We start from the raw sequence: 17,551 nt of genomic DNA on the forward strand, positions 1-17,551 counted from the left end.
TGTGGCAACATTGCAGCTCATGCGAGGAACTTTAATTAATATCCATAAATTAAATTTAGCATAGGTCAAGGACAAGGCAATGTTTTGCAGCTCCAATGCACAGTACCTTGTTGATACACTTGATGCAGAGTTGGGGCACAAAAATCCCCCCACATAAATTTCCAAACAACCACAATGGAGGGAGTTGTCCCAGCTGTTCAGTACAGCTACCAGCAGATAATCTAAAGCGAAACTCGCAAAATCAAAGAAAACTTTATATTTTGTAGTAGTACAAAGGTTCCTGTAATATTCAGATCCCACTGATGGAAAAAAATGTATCTTTAGAATTAGTGATGTAGGAATTACGATGACTTTGAATTTGAAATTGCTTTTGGATATAAATAATAGTCAAGTGTACATTTAATTAACAAACAAAAATCTTTTAAATCTGACAAAGTTTATGGCAATTCCCTTCAATTGTCCAAATCTGAAGTAGCTTTTACAAAACTAAGTTAGGAGAGGCTGGGACAGAACACCTAAAACAGGGAAGTAGATTCCAGTCATACATAAAAAGATCATTCAGAATTCAAATTCCATCCATTAATCATTTAAAACTATTTCCTAACAGTTGGGTTCACAACTTACATCTAAGTCTGGGCCCTCCACGCTCCTCATAGTCTTCATCCTCTTCGTCATCTTCCTCCTCCTCCGTCTCTTCTTCTTCCTCTTCCTCATTCTCGTTGTCTTCATCTTCCTCCTCGGCATAATTTCTAAAAAGGTAGTGATAGCAGATGGATTTCCCTTTAGTTAAAAGGATGGTTTTATGCACATTTAGACATGCCATTGGTGAATTCAGATTTTAAGCAGAGACGTAGACTTATGTACTGAGTGCCATTCCATATTATCCTATACTGGATCCCTGTCAAACAGCGTCGATTTTAAAATTCTCATCCTGGGTTTTCAATCCCTCCATGGCCTCACCCCTTCCTCGCCTTGTAATCTCCTCCAGCCTCAACCCTCCAAGATATCTGGGCTCTTCCTAATTTAATAAAAAACAGAAGTGCTTGATAAACTCAGCAGGTCCGGCAGCACCTGTGGGTAGAGAATGTCTCCAGTCTATGGACTCGGAAGAAACACTGACTCTGTTTCTCTCTATATAAATATAACTTTCTGTTGCTGTATCTTAATTTGTTCTGGCAATACTTTGAAAAAAATCTAAACATCCCTCAAGGAAAGACGGGGAGCAACAACTCACTCACTGCAACAAGAAAAAAAATCAATGTAAATTCTCTGCTCCCAAGTGAATTGTTTGTGTCCTGAATTCTTTAAACAAAGTCAGTTTTAATACAATTTCAAAAGGCTAATGTGGAAAATAAAACCGCATTATAAAATACCATGACAGAGAAAGCACAGTTTTTGTACCAATCACATACACACAAATGATTTTACACAGTCCTGGTCAATGTGTTGTCACTATATTTCAAAATTTGCAATGATATGAAGATGGAAAACATCAACTGTGATGAGGATGGTCTTGAACTTCAAAAGAAAATAGTTGATGGATTGGGCAGACAAGTGACAGATGAAGTTTAATGCAGAGAAGTGTGAAGGGATTCATTTTGGCAGGAAGAATATGGAAAGACAGTATAAACTAAAGGAAGAAATTCTAAAGGACATGCAGCAAAAGAACCTTGTTGTTATACGTACACAAGACATTGAAGGTGGCAGGGCATATAGAGAGAGCAGTTAATAAAGCAGTTAATAAAACTGGCAGCCCTCAGTTCTTTTGAAGGAGCATTGAGTACAAGAGTAAGGTGGTCATATCGAACTTGTATAAGACACTAGTTAGGCCTCATCTGGAGACTGTGCCCAGTTCTGGGTGCTGCACTTGAGAGAGGATGTGAAGGCATTGGAAATAGTACAGAGGCCATTCATAAAAATGATTCCAGAGTTAAGGAGCTGTAACTATGGGGATACATTAGAGAGATTGGGACAGTTATCCTGGGAGGAAAGCAGGCTGAGAGGAGACTTGACCAAGGTACTCAAGACCCCGAGAGGAATGGACAGGGTAAATAGTGAGAAACTTTTCCCACTCAATGGGAGTATCAAGAACTAGAGGGCAAAGGTTGAAAATAGTTTCAAAAGGAGTGATGCAAGGAAAGATTTTTCTCCCCCGGGGGTGGTTGGAACATACTTCCTGAGAAGGTGCTGGAGGAAGGTTTGATCGAGGTATTCAAAAGGGAATTGGATTGCTATCTGAAAAGAATGAATGTGCAAGGTTATGGGGATAAAGGCAAGGGAGTGGGACTAGGTGGAATACTGTTTCAGCGAGCCACTGGAGCCTTAATGGGCCGAATGGCCTCTTTCTGTACTATAAATATTCTGTGATATGGAACAGCAGAATCTCTGGCTAAACTATCCAAGGGTAGCCTTGCTCCCAAAATGGCCCAATCCTCAGCTCCTGGTCTAGTATGGGTCTATGTGCCACAATTCACAGCTTTCTACTTCTGCACTCTAGACATGGGTAGACTTGAGAGAAAAGAGGCAGACAAGGTACAGCACAAGACAGTGGACTCGGCAGTTCTTATTTACAAAATCTGAACTGCTTTAAAGTAGGTTTGGCTGAACTGAAGTCAGGAGTAATGCCCTACAAGTTGATCATACTGGAACTCAATCCAAAACAACCCAGCGAGTTGGTGGTCTATTCCGACTCTGTACACCAATGAAAAGCATAGACCAGAATTATTTTTTAAAATTTTGACAATTAGATCAGTTAGAATCCATTTCAGCTGCAGCATCATCACTGTGGTGTAAAGGAATATAGTAGATCAGAAGACACCAGACACTGCAATGGTAAACTGGTTGTATGATTACCTATCACGTGTGCCACGCCTGGCTGTGGCTGGCTGACAAGCTGGACATAGCCACTCTCCATCCGGTATCACATAGAGAGCTGGTCGCAAACAGAACAAGTGGAAAGTCTTATTACATTCATCACACAGGATCAGCTTGTCATCTTCACCTGATGAGCAAGAAAACACAGTCAGCTTGTGGCAAATTTACAATGGTCTTGGTGTTCATTCAGTTTTTTTGAAATAAGATTAAATACAAATATGTTTTCAGTATATAAAGTAATACAATGCAAAACAAGTAAATCCTTCTTGGCTTCCCAGTACATTTCTAAATATTGTTGCCATTAAATGTAGGTGCACATCACAACCCGAAAAGAAAAGGCACAAGTTGTTGAACTTGGCTGGATGAAATCGAAATCTGCACATGCCACACTCGCAAAAAAAATAAAAAAAATAATTGGGAACAAAATTAATTTTTTCTCATTTCCAACTAATTTCAGAGCGTCACATTAACAAGGCTATCCAGATAGATGTGAATGGTGTGGCGGAACGATGAGAGTAAGTGGAATATAAAATTTGGGCTGCAGAAATGTTTCTATATGCAAGTAGTGCCGTCCAGTTTGAGAATGATTTAACTGAAAGTAATCAGCAAAGTTCTTCAGTAAAAATGCAGACTGTGTTTTTTGTTGCATCATCAGCAACCTAATACAATAGCAATTTCAGCCCAAAAACGCTGCAGCCTTGACCTTGTTAAAACTATCAGACCAATTTAAAATGCAAAGCAGAAGAAATGGCTAGATGGAGTAGCTTTTATTCAAGTATTACCCTTTCCATCATAGAATGAAATACCTCACATTTCCTTCACATCTATCTGCATGGGATGGGGTGGCCCCCTAAATAGCTCAGCTTTGTTTGAAATGGTGCCCCCCACCCCCCACCCCCCCTGGCTGCTTACAACACCTTTACTCCAGGACACAGCACTGACTTCATAGGAGCAAGCTAGCAGGGAGGGAATCCCCTACAAGGATCAATATGGTATCAATTGATACGGTGTAAAAATCTCAAATCAGCACCTTTTCATTACTAGGAGGGTCAGGCAAGACCAAAAAAAGGGATTTTCATTCAACTTCCCAACATTTTAAAAGTTCATTTTTATTTGATATGAACACAAAAGCGGAAGAAATTGCGCAGTATTGTGTTTGTGAGGTGTTGTTGGTGTTCCATGAATAAGTCAATGTTCAAAACATAGCACTTTTGAGATTTTTTCAGATTTTGCAAAAGTGCTAAGAATAGAAAGCAGGTCTGTCAGTATCTGACAAACACAGGAAATGTCCCTAGCTATAAATCTTCCTCAAGATCATTAGTCTTAAACCACATCATTAAGATAGGTTTTCTTCTTCAGAAAAAAGGCCAGCTTTCTTATTAAAGGAGATTTGTGGAAATGTCCACTGAAGGACATCTATTTTCTACTGGCTGGTCCCCAATAAATCAATGAATGGAGGACAGTCCAGTAACTGCAGTACTTACCCTTCTTACGACACACTTTACACCGGGCATTTTCAGTCGACATATCCCATTTGATGCAGGCATCCAACATTCCCAGCAACACGTGCATACGAGAGAAGGTCTGAGCCTCTTGGATAGCACATTTCCATAGCTCCAGGGCAGAAGCAACCTGTGGCAAGTTAGTTGAGAGATAATTAGACAGAAAGAAAGTTTAGAACCAGAAGTTTCTGTTCCTTTCTGGATGCGAATGCAAGCAATAAATAAAACAGCGCCACAGGCAGTCAGGGGAGATCCAGTAACTGTTACAAAGCCAGTTAAATCTTCAAACAGAAGGGCAAGCTTTGACCAAGCTCAGGAAGCAGAAAGAATAGATATAAGTCATCTTGTTTAAATGAAGACAATCCATTGACATGGAAAAGTATAGTCTACTCCTCATTTAGTATTGCTACACAAAGACAGGTTGCTCTGAAAGGAAATTTAGTGGCTTTTACTTTGTGTGCAAATCACTGCGAAATAAAGCAGTAAAGATTGATATTAGGCCTCATCTTATCAAATGTTTTCTACCTTTGAAGAGAATGAAACACCCAAAAAATGGGCCAATCTTTTTGACCACAACTATTAAATCCTCATAGTTAGGGAGAAATGTGATCACCTCAAGAACCAGATGCAAGAGCTGTAGAAATGGAATACTTTATACTGAAAGTTTCCCTTCTCGGTATTTTCTTTACCATTAACCTGATCAAATAAAAATATTTTGAAACTACCATCACCGATTCCTCCAAAAAGGGTTCTCTCATTTCTACAATCAATTCCACAAAGCACGAGTGGCTAATATTCAACCGTAAGCCTGGGCAGTGAGCTCTTCTACCCCGGAGTCACAAATCCCAACCATTCTCTTACTAGCTAAGCACTTCCTAGCATAGGCCAACAATCGCAGGCGTGTACTCGCAAATGATCATCTCCTCCTTAGCTCAGGTGCAACAACGCCAATCATCCATCTTGTGATACCAACAGAAGGCAGTTAACAGACCATGGACAGGCAAATTGAACACCATAACTTCTGGTCTGCAAGCTCAGCGACGCATTGGTAGGGTTAAATTTGGTACGCCAGTGCGTCTCATTAAAATATGCAAGTCATTGGAACAATTGTTCAAATCTTGGGAGTTTTATTTGAATTGAAAAGCTAATTGAAAAATTGACTCCCAAATTTATGCTGAGAAGAAAAAATGAAACAAAAACATTTTGGGAACCAGCAGTTGAAATAACATTGAATCACTCCTGGCCATCTGCTACTCTGCAAAGTACATGAGAGTTTCCCCTGATAGTTTGATTCAGTTTACAATCTGTTCTTGCTGCCACTGGCTAGTCAAGTTGGGATAATAACGATCAATACTCACCACACAGGGCTAGATTAAATCAATGTGTTTATTCAGCAATAGAACCAGTCTCATGTCTTAACTAAAATCTAGTAGCATAATAACCTACTTCATAAAAGTGAGTAATCAATTACTGCCTGTTCTCAAATGTTATCCCTCTCCAGAATCACATCAATTAAATGACTATCCTATTGAGTTACACTAACTTATACTGCCACCTATTGGTCCCTTCCACAATGCAATGCAGCTGTATTCAGTCACATAGTACCACTGAAAGTAAAACGAATAAGACAGTTTTGCACGCATCACTCCATCTCACAGATTAACTTAACAGTGAGCAATGCAACACTCACACTGATTTCAGTACATTTTAATGGAGAATGTCAAATTTTCAGAAATGCAAAATACATTTTCCCCCAAAACTGAAAAAAAAAGTTTGAAACTAGAATGAATCATTGGTAGTGGGAACAACGTGAGGTGAAGATATAGACAAGTGTCCCATTGTTCAATATTGGTTTAAATGTGATTTTTCCTTCAATGTATCGGCAGTTAACCAAACGGTTGATGGACACACTCCAATGAACTACTTTCACATTTTGGTTGAGAGGTGGGCTACATTAAAAGTAAACTTGCATTTAAAAAAAATCCCTGCACTGCAGAAGGCTGCCATTTGGCCCATCGAGTCTACACCGACCCTCTGAAAGAGCACCCTACCTTGGCCCACTCCCCTCCCTGCCCTAACCCTGTAACTCCACACAGTGATCATGGCCAATGCACCCAACCTGCACATCTTTAGACTGTGGAGGAAACCGGAGCATCCGGAGGAAACCCACACAGACACGGGGAGAACGTGCAAACTCCACAAAGACAGTCAATCATGACTGGAATCGAACCTGGGTCCCTGGCGCTGCGAGGCAGCAGTGCTAACCACTGTGCCACCGTGCCACTTGCATTTTTCCAGCGCCTTCAATGCAATAAAATGTCCCATGGTGATTGACAGGATTGTAATCAGATGTAAACTAGCACTGAGCCAAAGGAGACATTAGGCCTGGTGAACATAAAACTTGGGCCAAGTGACAAGGGAAAGAAAGCAGCATCAAAAGGGAAGTTTAGGGAGGGAAATCCAGAGTATAGGACCTGGACAACAAAAGACAAGGTCCAGTGATGGAATGAAGGAAGGGAGGGTGGGGGTTGCTGTATGCAGATTCCAGGGCTGCAGGCAAAACACATTTCCACTCCTGCTGGATGCTAAATAGAAAGTTCAGTCCAGTTGTGTCTTATTTAAACCATGAGCCATTAAGGTGAAATTCCAAAACTTACCTTAGCTTCTTCAGCCATTTTCTTCTCCTCATCTATTTCTTCTACTTTTGTTTCCTCTCCTGCCTTCTTCCTCTTTTGCTTGGGGGCCATAAAACCTTGCAGGAATTTCTTTATTATACACTCCTGCAGTGTGATTACACACTCCCCCAAATCCTTCAGACTCTCCAATGAGCGTACCTGGCAGAGAGTAAAAGCAGATTAGCTAGCAATGATTCTTCCAACAATAGGCCAAATAAAACTATAAGACGTAGGAGCAGAAGTAGGTCATTCGGCCCATTGAATCTGCTCCGCTATTCAATGAGATCATGACTGATCTGATATGATAATCCTCAAATCGGTTTTCCCACCGTATCCACATAACCCGTGATTTTCTCAGTGATTAAAAATCTGTCTATCTCAGTCTTCAGCATACTTAACGGCCTGGCCTCTACAGCTCTCTGCGGTGAGGAATTCGACAGAGCTCATCTCAGTGAAGAAATTCCTCTTCAATCCATCTTAAATGGACAACCATTACTCCGAGATTATACCCTTTGGTCCTAGACACTCTCGGAAGGGGAAACAATGTCTCAGAAACTACTCTGTCAAGCCCTCTTGAGATTCTAAACTCCAATGAGTGCAGGCTCAACCTACCCAACCTCTTCTCATAGGAAAATCCCTTCATACCCAGGATCAAGCTAGTGAACCTGCTCTGGACTTCCTCCAATGACAGCAAATCTTTCCTTGGGTAAAGGGACCAAAACTGTTCACAATATTCCAGATGTGGTCTAAATAGTGCCTTGTATGGTTTTAGCAGGACTATTTTCTACTCCAGTCCCTTTGAAATAAAGGTCAACGTTCCATCTCCCTTCCCCTACGCCACATGGACTGCAGCAGTTCAAGATGACTCACCACCACCGTCTCAAGGGCAATTAGGTACCGGCAATGCATACTGGACTAGCCAGCAATGCCCATGTGAACGAAGGAATAAACAAAAAATGCCCAGGTCTGCCCCTGTATGGTTCAACTAAAAGACACTATGCACCAGTGTAGGAAGGAAGAGCAGCAAAGCAAGTGCTCTACCTTCAACCTTAACCAACACGATTAGAAACAGATGAATTAGAACTAATCATTGGTTCTCAGTTCCCTGGAAAACCATTGATCCGGTCTCAGGAGTAGTTCTTGGCAGTGATGTGCATTGGGACAATGAGAACATGAAAGTTATCAGTACATCTTTCTTCCTACCAGGTTAAATTTGCTGAACCCACTGGTAATATGATTTTCTCGGTCCCCACCTCCCGGTCCTTCCACTCTTGAAGACATAACTTAATTACAGAATTTGAAATGCACCAACTCAGTCATTTTCAAACCCAGATTCGGGACGCCCAGGTGGGTATCGGGAGGGTCACGCGGCCATGCGTTGCGGCGTTCCAGATTGCGGGAAGTAGTGCCCAACTGCCGCCATTGGCTTTTAAAAATGCCGGCTGCGACCGGCTTTCAGAATGCTGGCAGTTCCACGCATGCATGCCCCCTCGGCAGTGTGCAGGCCCGGAGCCCAGCGGGGCAGACCACCTCGTCCTGACGGGGCTGGTGAAAATTCATGTGTGATATATGCAGGGAAGTACTGGCAAATGAAAGTTTAAAACACTCAAAATTTCAAAGGTATGATGAGTTCGATGACAAACCTCTCTACTTTTTTCAACGGAGCAGTGAGATCGTGAGGACCAAGCAGGCTCCCGTCACATTAAAGGTAAGCAAAAATGGTGGTGGGGCGCAAAGGTCAGCCAGCCGACGCCTGCCGCAAATGTCGGCCGGCCGGCGCAGGCCGCAAAGGTCAGCCAGTTGGTAATAATAGGTCCCAGCCAACAAAGTTTCAAAAACACTGCACTAACTTTGTCAGCCACCTTCAGTTGAACCTCAGCAGTGTTGAGACTAACCCTATATGGGGACATTTGATCCAAGCTTGATTCTATCCCAACCAACTGCACCATGCCAGGATGTGTCATCGAAGCTTACAACATGTAGGAGGCTATTTGGTCCATCGTCCCTATGCTGGTTCTCTAAAAGAGCAGTCATGCTTAGTCCTACATCCTTGCATTTTTTCCTTAACCATCATGCCAGTTCTTCATCCTCATGTATCTATCCAACTCCCCTTTAAAATGACTTAAGGAAACAGATCCCATCACCTTTATACGTAAAGCGTTCCAGATCCCAACAACTTGCCGGAAAATATTCTCGTCACCCCATTAGATTTTATCCATGTTTTTAAATTTATGACTTGTAATTACTGACCGGAGGGAATAACATTTTTCTCTTACTGAAAAACTCTTAATAGATTACCTCATCTTCTCTGTTGCAAGGTGAGCAGCCCTAACCTGTCCAATCTCTCTTGATCCTTATCCTCGGTATCATAGCAAACTTCCTGCATACTCTTTTTCCCACCTTTACATCTTTCATGTAATGAGAGTTCTGAAACTGCCTACAGCACTTCTGGTGAGGACTAACCAAGGATTTATAAAGCTCCGCAATGATCACAGGGATTTTCACAGTAACTTCATTGCAGTTAATGTAAGCCTACTTGTGACAATAATAAAGATTATTACTTTCAGCTGTGGACCTAAATAGAATAGAATACAAGTAATCAATTTGATATTTTTTAAGCTACCAATTTGATCAGCTGTCTTTTGAGGATTTGTGTAAATAGACACCAAGGTCTTTATTCACGTACACCTCTCAAAATTGTGTCGTTTATAGTATATTAGTCCTTCAAAGTGCACCCCTTTACACTTCTCTGCATTAAACTAAATTTGCCATGCTCTGTCCATTTCATCCTTAAACAATACCTTTCTAAATGAAAGTTTAATAATGTCCAATAACCTCCCCACTACTAATGAGGCCAACGAGTCCACCCTCCAGTACTTTATCACTATTCCTGCATGCAATAAGGATTGAAAAATTGTGCTCAATGCCTCTTCCATTTCTATCTTTGCTCGTTTTAGTAACCAAGATTGCATTCCATCTGGAGTAGGTGACTTACCAACTTGCAGTAATGCTAATCTTTTTAACAAGTCTGCTTTATCTCTTACTGTCCATAATATCCCTTTCCTCTTTTAATGTAACCTTCACATCATCCACTTACCCCATGAAGGCTTTAAAAAATATATATTTCATGAGATGTGGGTGTCCATAGCTAGGCCAGCATTTATATTGCCTATCCCCAATTACCCTTGAGATGGTGGAAACAAGCCAGTTTCTTGAACTGCTGCAGTCCATGTACACCCACAGTGTTGCGACAGTGAAAGAATGGCGACATAGTTCCAAGTCAGGGTGGTGCAGCTTGGAGGGTACGTTATGGGTGCTTGCTTCCATGTATCTGCTGCCCATGTCTTTCTAGATGGTAGAGGTCACAGGTTTGGAAGGTGCTGTTGACTGAGCTTTGGGGAGTTGTACTATAAGAAGAGGTACATCCTCCTTTTTATAGACATTAATACAATATGTGGAATATGGACAAAACTGGCTGAAATAAGGACAAACTTAAAATTCTGTGTTTCAAAACACGTGGATTTAAAATGGCTGCAAACGAGACATCGACAAACAAAGTGATACACAGCCTTATCAAATCCATTTGGGAGTTGCTTGAGCTGACAAAGGACAATGAGTCTTGGGCAAAACTTGCCTGCTAGCTATGCAGAAACGGGCTCTGCTAGTCCTGGTTCAAAACCAACACTACCCATAGCAACATCTATGGACAATACACATTATGGACTCAAAGTTGTCTGCAAAATCTAACAGGTTTGGGCCCAGGCTGTGTCTTGCAAAACCATCTTGATGGGAAAGCGATCAAAGCCTCCTGAGGTCCATCCAAACCATTTCGCACCGATCATTGGGAGAAGCCTGCCAGAATTTCAAAGGCTGCAGTTTTTAAAATTAAATTAAGACAAGGGACACTCAATGTTTAGGCACGAGAAGCCCCAGCCAGAATGGGATATAAAATGTATGGGCGTCGGAGCACAATTCAGTTCACTTCTTCACGATGACAGCCAGGAGCTCTTCTCGGGCCTACCCAACCAATCAAACAACGAACCCGAGGACCGACGGAAGACACCAACTACCAGAACCAACCAACTCTGACTGAGCCGCAACCTTATGTTCTCAGGAAAAGTGCAAATCTAAATTTGTCTGAGCAGTGGTTTGGAACAACTGCTTCGCTGGGCTGGGACCCATGAGTTTTACTGTCCCCTTTCAGTGGAACAACACAAAAAATAACTGACTTAAGCCAAACCATCATTCTGACATTAAACTGGAAACGGCAACACTGATTTTATCGGTTCTGATTTGCGGGGAACTACAACTCTCAGACCCTGACTGATTGTGCTAACCGCCTATTTAATATAGTTGATAGCCAAAGAAGCACCTCTTTACGAAGGGCAGCAGCATGTCTGTATGGTTACTCACTCTCTCTTCAAACTCATCACATTTGTCCATGTATCCCAGTCCTCCCTTTTGCAGTCGCGTTGCTACTTCAATCAGGTCAGTTCGCAAGTAGTTGAGGAGCTCCTGATGGCCATCACATGTCTTGAGGCCAAGGTTTGGTTTCCGTGCCAGGTGGAGCGAATGAAGGATATCTTGAAACCTATAAATAGAATTTGCTACTTTCAAAATTCTAACACTGATCCAGTCAATAAGCCATAACAATGCGGAGAGCACCAGAAAGGAGGATCAACATATTTCAAGAAGACAAGGCTTCACATTCTAAACTCAAAAATCAGTATACAGTTGAACAATTGACATTATATTTTAAATATGAAACATTAGCTTATTTTCTAGAGTAATGAATTGTAGTCAATGCAGCAAATTAGAGGAGGATTGGGCCATTCTCAGAACTCCTTTTACTATGGACATCAATTAATGATATAATTCCAAAATCCTTTAGCACAGTGGTTTTCAAACACTCTGGGCTGGATTCTCCGACCCCCCCCCCCCCCCCCCCCCCCCCCGAGTCGGAGAATCCGCAGGGGGCGGGCGCGTGGAGTCAATCCCACCCGGCTGCCATATTCGCCGGCGTCGGTTTTCCAGCGGGGGCAGGGAATCACGCCACGCCGGTCGGAGGCTGTTGGCAGCGCGGCCCCCCGGCAATTCTCCGGGCCCTGATGGGCCGACAGTTTCTGGCCAGTCCCGCTGGCGTGAATTGGACATGGTCCCACATAGTGGGACCTGGCTGGTAGGCCGGCTGGTGCGGTCCTCGGGGGGGGACCCGGCCCCGGCGCGGGGGGGGGGGGGGGGGGGGGGGGGGGGGGTCTTGGCGCCGGGCCAATTCGCCGATTGCGGTGAATCCCGCCCTCTCTCACTTGCTAGGCCATTCCAGAGGGCGGTTAAGGTTCAACCACATTGCTGTGGATCTGGAGTCACATGTAGGCCAGACCAGGGAAGGATGAACGATTTCCTTCCCTAAAGGACATTAGTGAACCAGATAGGTGTTTACGTCAACGGAATCATGGTCATCATTAGATATTTAAATCCAAATTTTTATTGAATTCAAATTTCACCATTTGCCATAGTAGGATTTGAACCTGGATCCCCAGAGCATTACCCTGGGTCTCTGGATTACTGGTCCAGTTGCAATACCAATATGCCACCGCCACCCCAAATGAGTTAAATCATTTGTGTGGGAAATTAAAAAATAACGTTCATCGCCCCATGAACTCAATCCTACTGAACTCAAATGTTCAAACCAGTTCACATATCAAAAACGGAGGATGGGAGGACTTCCAGTTGCGGCTATGCGGAGCTAAGCCGCACATTCGTCGGCTCCCGCTAAAATGGACTTTTGGGCTCTCCAGAGGAGCCCCAACGGCAATTTTTTCGACGACTTCCAGTGTGGGAAGGGGATAGCAAGGTTCTCCCCCCCCCCCCCCCCCCCCCCAATAGTATATGGAGTGGACCAGGAGTGGAGCGGTCAAAAAAGTGTTTTTGGAGCAGCGAAAAGTGCGAGGGAGAAAAAACAAGATGGCGGCGGGCGGAGATCAAGCGGCATGGGTGCAGGAGCAGCAGGAGTTTCTCAGGCGCTGCTTTGAGGAGCTGAAGAAAGAGGTGCTGGCGCCAATCAAGGGGTTAGTGGAGACCCAAAAGGCCCAAGGGGCGGCGATCCGGGAGGTGCGGGAAAAAGCCTCGGAGAACGAGGATGAGATCTTGGGTCTGGCGGTGAAGGTGGAGGCACACGAGGCGCTGCACAAGATGTGGGCGGAAAGATTAGAGGACCTGGAGAATAGGTCGAGGAGGAAGAATCTTCGGATTCTGGGTCTCCCTGAAGGAGTGGAGGGGGCCGATGCCGGGGCATATGTGAGCACGATGCTCAACTCGCTGATGGGTGCGGAGGCCTCTCAGAGTCCCCTGGAGCTAGATGGGGCTCATCGGGTCCTGGCGAGGAGACCCAAGGCCAACGAGCCGCCAAAGGCGGTAGTGGTGAGGTTTCACCGTTTCGTGGATAGAGTGTGTGTCTTGAGATGGGCCAAGAAAGAGCGGAGCAGCAGGTGGGAGAATACGGAGATCTGAATCTATCAGGACTGGAGTGCGGAAGTGGCAAAGAAGAGAGTTGGTTTTAAACGTGCCAAGGCGGTGCTCCATCGGAAGGGGTGAGGTTCGGAATGCTGCAGCCAGCGCTGGGTCACGTGGGTCACGTTTCAGGATCGACACCACTACTTCGAAATGCCTGAGGAGGCTTGGACCTTTATACAAACTGAAAAGTTGGACTCAAACTGAGGGTTTGTGGTTGTGGGGGGGATGTCAAGAACAAAGAACAAAGAACAAAGAAATGTACAGCACAGGAACAGGCCCTTCGGCCCTCCAAGCCCGTGCCGACCATGCTGCCCGACTAAACTACAATCTCCTACACTTCCTGGGTCCGTATCCCTCTATTCCCATCCTATTCATGTATTTGTCAAGATATCCCTTAAATGTCACTATCGTCCCTGCTTCCACCACCTCCTCCGGTAGCGAGTTCCAGGCACCCACTACCCTCTGCGTAAAAAACTTGCCTCGCACATCTACTCTAAACCTTGCCCCTCTCACCTTAAACCTATGCCCCCTAGTAATTGACCCCTCTACCCTGGGGAAAAGCCTCTCACTATCCACTCTGTCTATGCCCTCATAATTTTGTAGACCTCTATCAGGTCTCCCCTCAACCTCCTTCGTTCCAGTGAGAACAAACCGAGTTTATTCAACCGCTCCTCATAGCTAATGCCCTCCATACCAAGCAACATTCTGGTAAATCTCTTCTGCACCCTCTCTAAAGCCTCCACATCCTTCTGGTAGTGTGGCGACCAGAATTGAACACTATACTCCAAGTGTGGCCTAACTAAGGTTCTATACAGCTGCAACATGACTTGCCAATTCTTATACTCAATGCCCCGGCCAATGAAGGCAAACATGCCGTATGCCTTCTTGACTACCTTCTCCACCTGTGTTGCCCCTTTCAATGACCTGTGGACCTGCACTCCTAGATCTCTTTGACTTTCAATACTCTTGAGGGTTCTACCATTCATTGTATATTCCCTACCTGCATTAGACCTTCCAAAATGTCGGCTGTATACAGGGTTTTAACTATGCGTAGGGAATGTTTCACGGGTTGGGTGAAGGATGGGGATGGGGGAAGAGATCTGATGGGGAGACTGTGAGAGAGAGTGTGGGCGCCGGGGCTGGAGGGAGGGGAGGCCCGGGGATGGGGGAATTGGGATAAGGCCGCAACAGGAGCGGCGCCAGAGGGGGCTGGGCTGGCTCAGGAAAGCGTGGGCTTTTTCCCGCGCGAGGGAAGGACGTAGTGGGGGGGGTGGAGGAGCGCACAGCGATTGCTGGGGAGGAGGGGGGATTCCCACACTGGGGGGGGTCAATGGGACGGCGGGGGAGGCCGGGGTCAGCAGGAGTCAGCTGACTTACGGGAGTGTTATGGGGGGAGCAAAAGAGCTAGATACGGATCTAGCGGGGGGAGGGGGAGGGGGGGGGGGGGGCGGGAAATGCTGCTGCATTGGCCGATGGGGAACTGGAAGCAGAAGAGGTGGTCGGGGCGAGAGTCCCCCGTCTGGGGGACTGGAGAGTGCGGGAGCCGCGGGCACGGGACTGGCCTAGAAAAGGAGATGGCTAGTCGGCGGGGGCGGGGGCAATCCGGCTGATAACTTGGAATGTGAGGGGCCTGAATGGGCTGGTTAAGAGGGCCCGAGTGTTCGCGCACTTAAAGGGACTGAAGGCAGACGTGGTCATGCTTCAGGAGACACATTTGAAGGTGGTAGACCAGGTCAGGTTAAGAAAGGGATGGGTAGGACAGGTATTCCATTCGGGGCTGGATGCGAAGAACAGAGGGGTGGCAATACTGGTGGGGAAGCGGGTGTCGTTTGAGGCCAAGAATATTGTAGTGGACAATGGAGGTCGATACGTGATGGTGAGCGGTAGGTTGCAGGGGACGTGGGTGGTATTGGTAAACGTATACGCCCCGAACTGGGATGATGCTGGATTTATGAAGCGCATGTTGGGGCGAATTCCGGATCTGGAGGCAGGAAGCTTGATAATGGGGGGTGATTTCAACACAAGTGTTGGACCCAGCATTAGATCGCTCCAGATCTAGGACGGGGAAGAGGCCGGCTGCAGCCAAGGTGCTTAGGGGGTTTATGGACCAGATGGGGCGAGTAGATCCGTGGAGATTTGCTAGGCCGATGGCCAGGGAATGTTCTTTTTTTTCTCCTCATGTACACAGAGCCTACTCCCGGATAGATTTTTTGTTTTGAGTAGGGCGCTGATCCCGAAAGTGGAGGGAACGGAGTACTCGGCCATAGCCATCTCAGACCACGCCCCGCACTGGGTGGAGCTGGAGTTAGGAGAGGAGAGGGACCAACGGCCGCTGTGGTGTCTGGATGTGGGATTACTGGCGGATGAGGTGGTGTGCGGGAGTGCATTGAAAGGTATTTGGAGGCCAATGACAAAGGGGAGGTGCAGGTGGGGGTAGTATGGGAGGCGCTGAAGGCGGTGGTCAGGGGAGAGTTAATCTCCATCAGGGCTCACAGGGAGAAGAGAGAAGGTAGGGAAAGGGAGAGGTTAGTGGGGGAGATCCTAAGGGTAGACAGGAGATATTCAGAGGCCCCCGAGGAGGGACTACTTGGGGAGCAGCGAAGTCTCCAGACGGAATTCGACCTGTTGACCACAGGGAAGGCAGAGGCACAGTGGAGGAAAGCACAGGGGGCGACGTACGAGTATGGGGAGAAGGCGAGCCGGATGCTGGCACATCAGCTCCGTAAGAGGATGGCAGCGAGGGAGATAGGTGGAGTCAAGGCTAGCAGGGGAACTACGGTGCGGAGTGCGGTGAAAGTAAATGAGGCATTTAAGGCCTTCTATGAAGAGCTGTACAGATCTCAGCCCCCAGCGGGGGAAGAGGGGATGCGACGATTTCTAGATCAACTGAGGTTCCCGAGGGTGGAGGAGCAGGAGGTGGCTGGTTTGGGGGCGCCAATTGGGTTGGAGGAGCTGGTTAAAGGACTGGGGAGCATGCAGGCGGGGAAGGCCCCGGGGCCAGATGGGTTCCCGGTTGTGTTTTACAGGAAGTATGCGAACCTGTTAGCCCCGTTGCTAGTGAGGACTTTCAATGAGGCAAGGGATTGGGGGGGGGGGGGACCCTGCCCCCGACAATGTCCGGGGCGCTGATCTCTCTGATCCTGAAGCGGGACAAGGACCCACTGCAATGTGGGTCGTATAGACCGATCTCGCTCCTCAATGTGGATGCTAAGTTGCTGGCAAAAGTGCTGGCTACGAGGATCGAGGACTGTGTCCCGGGGGTGATTCACGAGGACCAGACGGGATTTGTAAAGGGCAGGCAGCTAAACACCAATGTGCGGCAGCTCCTAAACGTGATTATGATGCCATCGGTGGAGGGAAAGGAGGAGATAGTGGCAGCTATGGACACGGAGAAGGCCTTTGACCGGGTGGAGTGGGAGTATCTCTGGGAAGTGTTGCGGAGATTTGGGTTTGGGGAGGGGTTTATCAGTTGGGTTAAGCTCCTATATAGAGCCCCGGTGGCGAGTGTCGGTATTTTCGGCTGTATCGAGGGACGAGGCAGGGGTGCCCCCTGTCCCCCCTGTCGTTTGCATTAGCAATTGAGCCTTTGGCCATGGCATTAAGGGAGTCCAGGAAATGGAGGGGGGTGGTCCGAGGGGGAGAGGAGCATCGGGTGTCACTGAATGCGGACGACCTGTTGCTGTATGTGGCAGATCCAGTGGAGGGGATGGTGGAGGTCATGAGGATCCTAAGGGAGTTTGGGGACTTCTCAGGCTATAAGCTCAATGTAGGGAAAAGTGAGCTCTTTGTGGTGTATCCAGGGGACCAGGGAAAAGGGATAGACGACCTACCGTTGAGGAGGGCGGAAAGGAGCTTTCGGTACTTGGAGATCCAGGTAGCTAGGAGCTGGGGGGGCCCTGCACAAACTTAATTTGACGCGGCTGGTGGAGCAGATGGAGGAGGACTTTAAAAGATGGGATGTGTTGCCACTCTCACTAGCAGGCAGGG

General features: G+C 46.2%; 1 protein-coding gene across 3 annotated transcripts in view; it reads right to left on the minus strand.

The window, feature by feature from the left end:
* Nucleotides 1-17,551, minus strand: part of baz1b (bromodomain adjacent to zinc finger domain, 1B) — a 141,551-nt gene that overhangs the window by 33,215 nt on the left and 90,785 nt on the right. For all 3 annotated transcript variants that reach the window (XM_072469330.1, XM_072469329.1, XM_072469331.1), the window contains 5 exons: nt 11,465-11,642; nt 7,034-7,210; nt 4,359-4,506; nt 2,854-3,001; nt 625-749 (listed from right to left, as the gene is read on the minus strand). In XM_072469330.1, coding sequence (XP_072325431.1) covers nt 625-749; nt 2,854-3,001; nt 4,359-4,506; nt 7,034-7,210; nt 11,465-11,642 — 776 coding nt within the window. The remainder of the gene's footprint in view (nt 1-624; nt 750-2,853; nt 3,002-4,358; nt 4,507-7,033; nt 7,211-11,464; nt 11,643-17,551) is intronic.

This window comes from Scyliorhinus torazame, chromosome 12 (genome assembly GCF_047496885.1).
Source record: "Scyliorhinus torazame isolate Kashiwa2021f chromosome 12, sScyTor2.1, whole genome shotgun sequence".
Classification (NCBI taxonomy): domain Eukaryota; kingdom Metazoa; phylum Chordata; class Chondrichthyes; order Carcharhiniformes; family Scyliorhinidae; genus Scyliorhinus; species Scyliorhinus torazame.